The following is a 7,787-nucleotide window of genomic DNA, read 5'->3' on the forward strand; positions in this document are numbered from 1 at the left end:
ATGCGTTATTAGCCCGCATATATATTAAACACTAATTAAACGTACCAAGTGTTAATTGCCTCGAATAATAATTTGTCTTTTGGCTGATCTTCCTACAAAATGGTTTTAGTTAATTGTCATATTATCCTTGAAAGTGTTTATGACTGACGTACAAAGCTCACCTTGGATTGAATGAGGCATGCAGGTAGTTCTTACCTGTACTGCGTGACTAACTAGCAGCTAACAGTTGTCGTACTTACCTGAGTCAATTAGTTGGTTCACGCTCTCCAACCCACGACGAAAGAAATTCAGAGGTCAGTGTTTTGGGGCATATTTTTCTTTACTCCCTTCTAATTTGTGTAGCCTACTTCATTTAATGCACTTTTGACTATTCTATGAATAATTCTAAAGGAAGTGTTGGTTCTTTTCAACGGGATAAGAAGTTGTTCCAAAAGTTAGTTTTGAATAATTTTTTTGATTTAATTTTATTCGCTTTGCTTTGATTTGTTGTTTTAAATGCGTTAATTCCAGTGTCGATAAATATCCTTTCTCAATAAAGTTCAGATAGTGTTTTAAGAAGTTCAGTTATTCTTTTAAGACTATCTAAACATTGAGACATTAGAAAATTCGAGGAAACAACAAGGGAAAACCTCCCGCACGTAGACATTACACCTTCTTTTTTTGAAAACACGTATCACACGTTTAATGTTCAAGTTTTAGCAATATTTTCATTGTTATTGGCTTATGTACTCTGTCTTTATTTATTCGTTTGTTTATTTGTTTAATTCCTTGTTTGAATTATAACTACTATTCATAATTATCATAATTGTTAACTGATAAATAAATAAAAATTATATCACTATTTTTTTTTTTTTTTTTGGGGGGGGGGGTAACGTGCTTGACAAACCTGATCGGTTTTGTAAATTCTTTATTGATCGGGTAGATTATTACACACCATGCTGATCAACATAAAACTAAGTTGTTGTTGACCAATGATCAAGAGTCCCCATCTATCAGTGAGTCGTCACGTGAATTATTAGTGAGTCGTCACGTGACTTAGACCAGATCTGAAGTGCTTAGTAAAAGTGCTTTATAAAGCTGGCCGAGTTGAGTGTGTTGCCATCGGTGCTTGTTCCCTCCTGCCTATCGTATCACCATGAATCGATGTATGACTGCGTTGCTACTGCTCAGCATTTGTCTGGTAGTCAGCATTTCTGGTAAGTTAAACTAATTAGACCAAGTAGGTATTGCACTGAGTGTCAAAGGAAGTACACACCCCAAATAAAAATGAACAACTGATTTTGGTAAAATTGTACTTGCCTCAATTAAATTTATTTTCTTATTTTGTATTTTTGTATTTATTTATGTATTTTTGTTCTTTTTGTTCTTTTTCTTGATGGGCTTTGTTTTCTATTGTTTCTTTGCTGTTCTGAACCTAAACCAAAAACTGTATATTTTAAACACAATTTGTTTTGGTTGAAATGTTTATGTTTTCAAACAGTTACAACCATATTTTCACCATACAAGTCATCATGTACGATATGTAAGAACTAGTGACGTGGTGATGACGTGTTTGTTCTTGTTGTTTCATCTGAATTACAGATGTCTATATTAATGGTTGTGAATAGTTTGTGTGTTACCTGCGTTTGTATCTTACAAGAAATTGATTATGAAACAAGTTATCAATAATAAATGGGATAGATTCTTAAACGGAAAAAAAAAATGATCATTGGCTTGTGAACTAATAAGTTATCTATCTATTATCTATCTATTCTTAGTTTTTTTTTTTTTAGTTCTCTTGCGTGTTGTCATTGTTGGGTTTTTTTTTTCTTTTTTTTTCCGTGTTTGTTTATGTTTTGCTTTATATCCCTTTTTGTATTGTATAACCACTGCATATTTATTTTCCAACAACTGTCTTTAAATTGTTTATTCTACTTTAGGCACTGAACTTAGTGTAGCATCTTGTCAGCAGCTTGCCGATCAGGTTAAGAGCGAGGGGTGAGTTACAAAACATGAAGAATGTTTGTGTATTTTTATTGCTTAATTTTCCTGTTTATTCTCAATTGTTCCAGGCAGTGTTTATAATGGTACTTGTCAATGTCATTTCTTTAACAACTTGTGTAATAGGGATTTTTTTTCAAATTCATACGGAAATACGCCATCAAAATGTACGACATGTAAAACAAACGCCGGTTTTTGCGCCAGATGACCGAAAGTGTAGCTGCTAAACACACCACCTCGATTCATAGAGAACTCGACCAATCAAGACACAGAATTGCTTTACGTTACTGCACGTTTATCGAATGAACAGTGGCGTAACTAGACATTTTCATTTGGTGGGGCAAGTGGGGGCAATGATTAAATTTGGGGGGGCCAAAGAAGTACAAGATTATTATTAAATGTGTTAACTGATATATAGTTGATACACACCAATGCAGTTCTAAAACAGTCTATAGTCAGCACTCAGCAGGTAACAAAAGATTGCGAAAACAACAAAATCTTAGAGAACATGTCATTTTGTGTAAGATAAAAGTTTTTGACTGTATAAAAGGATTAAATTACCAACTGTGGTCACTAAGTACCAATTTAGAGTTGTACACGGCATTCTCAAATGGGCTTTGTGGGTGTGTAAATACGCAAAACATAATAATATTAGGCCAAGTAAAAATAGAAAAATAGAAATGTTTAGCGTCCCCGCCCGCTTCCTTTTTACAGGACCCCGTTTTTTTTCTTAAGTTTTTTTATGCACATTTGTTTTTGTTTTTTTTTTGTTTTGAAAAAGGGTTATTTTAAATGATCTCAGCAAAAACAAAAAACATCTGAATGTCTTGTCTGAATGCCTTGACCAAACTGTTTCATGAATGTTTTGTGTATTTCAGCAGCAGAAAAAACAGTTGATATTTGACATTCATGGCGGCCATCTTGAAATAAAAAATAAAAAGCCCCTCCTCCTTCCTTTTTTTGAGAAACCCAGACACTAAACATGTTTCTTTTTTTTACTCGGCCTTATTGTAACAAGTGTAAGCCATCAAAAAAAATACAGGATCGAAATTGTGGGTGTTTAATAATCACATTTTAGTTATGAAACGGATATTTAAAATAGGCCTACCTCTCAATTGCACCGCTTGCTTCAAAGGATAAGAAATGGTGTAAGCAACCTTTTTCGCTGGCCATTTGTTTGCTGTAGTAAATTTCTCTGTAGTGCATCTGACCATGGAGGTAGAAATTTCTAACTCCATGATATGACTTTGTGTTTACGGAGCTATTAGTATTGGTCTGCGTTCAGACCACCACGTATTTAACAGAACTTTGTCACATCCTGCACTCTCTGTAACCGCAAAACCACAACAAACATTTACCGCCAATACGATCGCGCGCGCGTTTCCACGCATTTTTCATGTTATAGTCCACATAGGGCCTACTGATATGAATACAAGTTTTCCTTTTTACGACAGCATTTTATGCAGCCTTAAACGATTTATACATAAGGCCTATAAGGAATATACTTATCTCTGATTTCATATGGGGGGGCAAGAGGGGGGGGGGGCAAGGGTTCTGAGCGGGGGGGGGGGGGGGGCGCGCCGGCCCCCCTGCCCCCCCCCCCCCTCTGATTACGCCACTGCGAATGAAATCAATGGTTCTGTGAAGCCAATACCTGTCTCATGTATTTAACAGGGGACCAGACTATTAAGACATAGGGTGCGTTCGTTTAATTAGCTTCCCTGGGTCTACCCCGCGGTGCTCAATCGGGTGAGCCCCACAACAGCTAAACGAACGACCACTCAACGCTCTCGTAGTGACGTCATGCACATGGGGTCAGCCCCCAAGTGATCCACTCAACAAGCAGGGCACTGGGGGATGACCCGGGTTAGCCCCTGGAATGACGTCAAAGCTTTTTGAACGCACCGGGGGCAGTCCAGGGTCGACCCAGGGAAGCTAAACGAACGCACCCATTACGGCCGAGTTCTGGCGGTTTATTTGTAGTATAAGTATAAGATCGCTGTTTTTAGTTCATCCGGTCAAACGACGAAGTGATAGCGCTACGAAAAGTGATTCGGTGCTGTTCAATTTGTTTTTATAGTCGGAAACCTGACGGTAGAAAGTGACATAACTTTCGACCTTTACACTTTGGGATGATTATAATGGGTCAAATGTTAACTTTCAACTTATCAAAATTAACTATAACAAACTTTTTTAGATTAATTTTGCGTCTAATTTACTCATTCTCTTGAGATGCTGCTGCCATTTTGTGAAGTGTTGTTCTTGAAACCCCCACCCCCCCCCCCCCCCCCGCGAGAAAAGCTGGTGCGCGATCTTAACCCGAGTGTATTGTTCTCGGGCCTTCTTCTCATCGTTCGGGCATGATGAGAGAACAGTGAGCCAAGCAGGAACACACTGCCCGAACTCAGTCATAATAATTGTTTGTTTTCTTGTTGCAGTAAGAAGCGATGGGAGGGACCCATACACACATTCTGTGGTGAGACTTTGACTGAAAAGAAGACTGCGTACTGCCAATGCGGACTTGTACCGAGGAAGAGGGAGCTCGAAATGTCAGGTAATACTAATGATAATACTCGCTTCTTAAATAGCGCTTGATCACACCACTAGAGGGGCGTATCAAAAGCTCACAGGTTTTTTATTTCATCCAGTGATGTGGAGCTATACGAAAAGTATGAGACCTATTCCTTTACAGCACCATGTACTGTCCCTTTTCAAATGATCATTAATTTGCGTGGTTTAAAAGCTGAGCGTCTGGTATGTCAGCAAATGAGTTATTTGTTCACCTGAACTATCTATACGTTTCTATAAAGAAACACACGTTCACTATTTTGTGTTATAACACACTTCTTTTACTTGAAAATTTCAAGTGTTTACTACCATCCATATGAATAAAAGGTAGTTAAAGCTTTTACTATAAAGAATTTACTAAAATGCTAAAATTATCTTCCTTTAATGAAAAGTAAATCCTTTTCTTTTTAGCACTTACTTACTTTCACATGAATGAAATGGAGAAAATACTACAAAATGCTAGTAAGTACTGGTCATTTTTCAAGGTAGCTCCAGAGCTACCTTGGACACAGAAGTAAAAGGCTTATCTGAAGAAATGACGGTGTTTATGAATATTCCTCCTCACAGGATAAATGACATACATCACTGAAATATTAAATAGACACATGCACAGTGTTTCACAACAGAAACAATGCACACAAACTCAAACTGCTTTTAAACAAGTTTGTTTATATTTTTGCTGAGGATAAAATAAAACCGTTTGTAAAAAAACGTTTTGTATAAGTAAAGCAAGCTTTTTTAAAGATATAAAGCAATTTTTTGGCTCAGAAATTAATGCCTCGGTCATTAAGGCTCAGAAAAGGTAATTTTGTGAACAATTAAATGCATTTCAATAGAATGTTGTTCGTGTTACTATTAAAACTTCTAAGTTTAAATTAAATAGCTATGCTCATATCCAGCTCTCATCTTCTCTATATAGCACTGTAAGTTTCAAAACCTTAACAAAAACGTTTTGATTCTGGGTGTCCAGATGAGTCGTCTTCATCAAAATGTTGTCAGAATAAAAACCTCATGGCTGACTTGAAGATTTCTATGTTTCTATTAAATCAAATGCTGCTTAAGCTGTGTGTGTGTGTGTGTGTGTGTGAGCGCGTACGTAGACGTGAATGGGAGTTGTAATACAAAGGAAACATTTTGTTAAAGAGCCATCCAGCCATGGTATATCAGAAGTATTTACTCCAAACCATTAAGTGAATACTTTGCAGTAAAAGAACAGGTTTATTCATACGGAATTCAGAAGATGCTTTTACTGAATGCTTTTACTTGGAAGTATATGCTTTTACTTTTTGCTAGTACTTGTCAGTAAATACTACTTTTTATTCATACGACCCAGTGATTTTGAATATAGTGCCCGCAGTAACATCGCCCTCTCTTGACTTGAACCGTGAACAGCAACTACAAACTCCTTTTTCTGTTCTTATTTGACATTTAAGACCGAGCTGTGTTATAAAACACATATTGACTGGCATAATTTGGTTAATAGTGTACGTCTGTTCCCCCTCGGGCCTGTGATTGACCAGAAGAGGGGCCTAAATAGGTCGCTCTTCTGGTCACTCGAAGTCCCTCGTGGGAATAGACGTATACTAGTTACCTCGTTGCCGGTCATTATAGGCCTGGGCGAATAGTGAAATTTTACTACTCGACTAGTCGCGCCTCATCACTTATAGACTATGTCGCGACTAAATGCTTAAGTGCTGCAGTTTTTTTAAGAAATTAATAAAAACAATGTCACGAAAATATTTCTCGTCTCGATAATTATTTTATTTGGCACCCACTATCCTATTTCACTCTTTCTTCACTATGATCAGATATCATTTTTCTCAGTGATACGACAATTATTTCAGCATCTACAACGTATTTAACAGTTTTGGTATATAGATACAAGCACCTGAGCAACTAATATTTTAAGGGAAGCTTTCTACCACCATTTCTTCAAACCGTGTAAGTTTAAAGGCAGTGGACACTATTGGTAATTACTCAAAATAATTAATAGCATAAAACTTTACTTGGTAACGAGTAATGGGGAGCTGTTGATAGTATAAAAAATTGTGAGAAACGGCTCCCTCTGAAGTAACGTAGTTTTCGAGAAAGAAGTATTTGTCCACGAATTTGATTTCGAAGACCTCAGATTTAGAATTTGAGGTCTCGAAATCAATCATCTGAAAGCACACAACTTCGTGTGACAAGGGTGTTTCCCGATTGAGCTCAAATTTCACAGGTTTGTTATTTTATGCATTAATGTTGAGATACAGCAAGTGGGAAGACTGGCTTTTAACAATTGACAATAGTGTCCAGTGTCTTTAATGTAAATATGTGAACATTGTGTTTTGTGTTACAAAAAAAAAAGAACCCAAACCCTTGAAGTTAAAGTCATTGTTAAATATTTATTCATTGCGCAGAGTTCCTGAACCGTGGCAAAGCAAACGGCTTTTTGTCTGCGCGTAACGTCCAGAAACGAGGCCTTACCGAAGAATGCTGTAACGAAGGTTGCTACTGGGAAGAGATTGAAGAAACATGCTAAGATGACATCCCGAACGGACCTAAACTGACCCTTAAATTTGATTTTAGATAATAGTATAAGTATCTTAATGTTTGGTGTGGTCACTTAAATTAAATTAATCTTTTAACTAAATAACTATTTTTGGATGGATCTTCATTACAACGTGTCTTTGGAAGAGATGTGAAACGTATCAACTTCTGTTATATCATAAAGAACTCTGGGTGGTTTTTTTTTCAATACAAAAAGATAATAATAATATAAAAACAAAAGTACTTTGATTTTTAGATGCGTAAGCTTCTTTATGCACATTAATTCGGTATCAATAGAAATCATTTTATTTTCTGGACCTAAATCATTTATGTTTTTTTTTTTTTTTTTTTTTTTTTTTATTAATTGTGATGGTACAAAATGTAAAGTGTTATTGTCCTTGTGCAAAAATGTATTAAAATAAAGAACGATGACCTTAAATAATGATTCGTTTGTATGATTTGTTTTCGAAGCGCTCTAAAAACAAAATGTTGTGGTAAAACAACCATTGTTATTGTTCTACATTTCCTTATTCCATTCAAGTTTACAAAAATAAGTACAGGCCTATATTCAGCAGATGTCAAAATCAGTATAAAGTGTTCAGAAAACGGTCTTTTCGGATTATTTACATACTTTTTATTTTTTTTCTAACAAAACAGTTACTGCCAGTGTAAGCACTTTTGTACCCCCACCATATACATAAACTGACAAA

The 7,787-nt window shown here is 36.2% G+C and overlaps 1 protein-coding gene across 1 annotated transcript; it reads left to right on the plus strand.

Annotated features, from left to right (window-relative positions):
• The first annotated feature begins 1,069 nt into the window (after window positions 1-1,069).
• LOC139937494 (uncharacterized) lies at window positions 1,070-7,470 on the plus strand. The gene is made up of 4 exons (XM_071932649.1): window positions 1,070-1,196; window positions 1,920-1,977; window positions 4,419-4,534; window positions 6,948-7,470. The coding sequence occupies exons 1-4, from the start codon at window positions 1,136-1,138 to the stop codon at window positions 7,067-7,069; spliced, it is 357 nt and encodes a 118-aa protein (XP_071788750.1). The 5' UTR covers window positions 1,070-1,135; the 3' UTR covers window positions 7,070-7,470.
• The last annotated feature ends 317 nt before the right edge of the window (window positions 7,471-7,787 follow it).

This window comes from Asterias amurensis, chromosome 5 (assembly GCF_032118995.1).
Source record: "Asterias amurensis chromosome 5, ASM3211899v1".
Taxonomy (NCBI): Eukaryota; Metazoa; Echinodermata; class Asteroidea; order Forcipulatida; family Asteriidae; genus Asterias; species Asterias amurensis.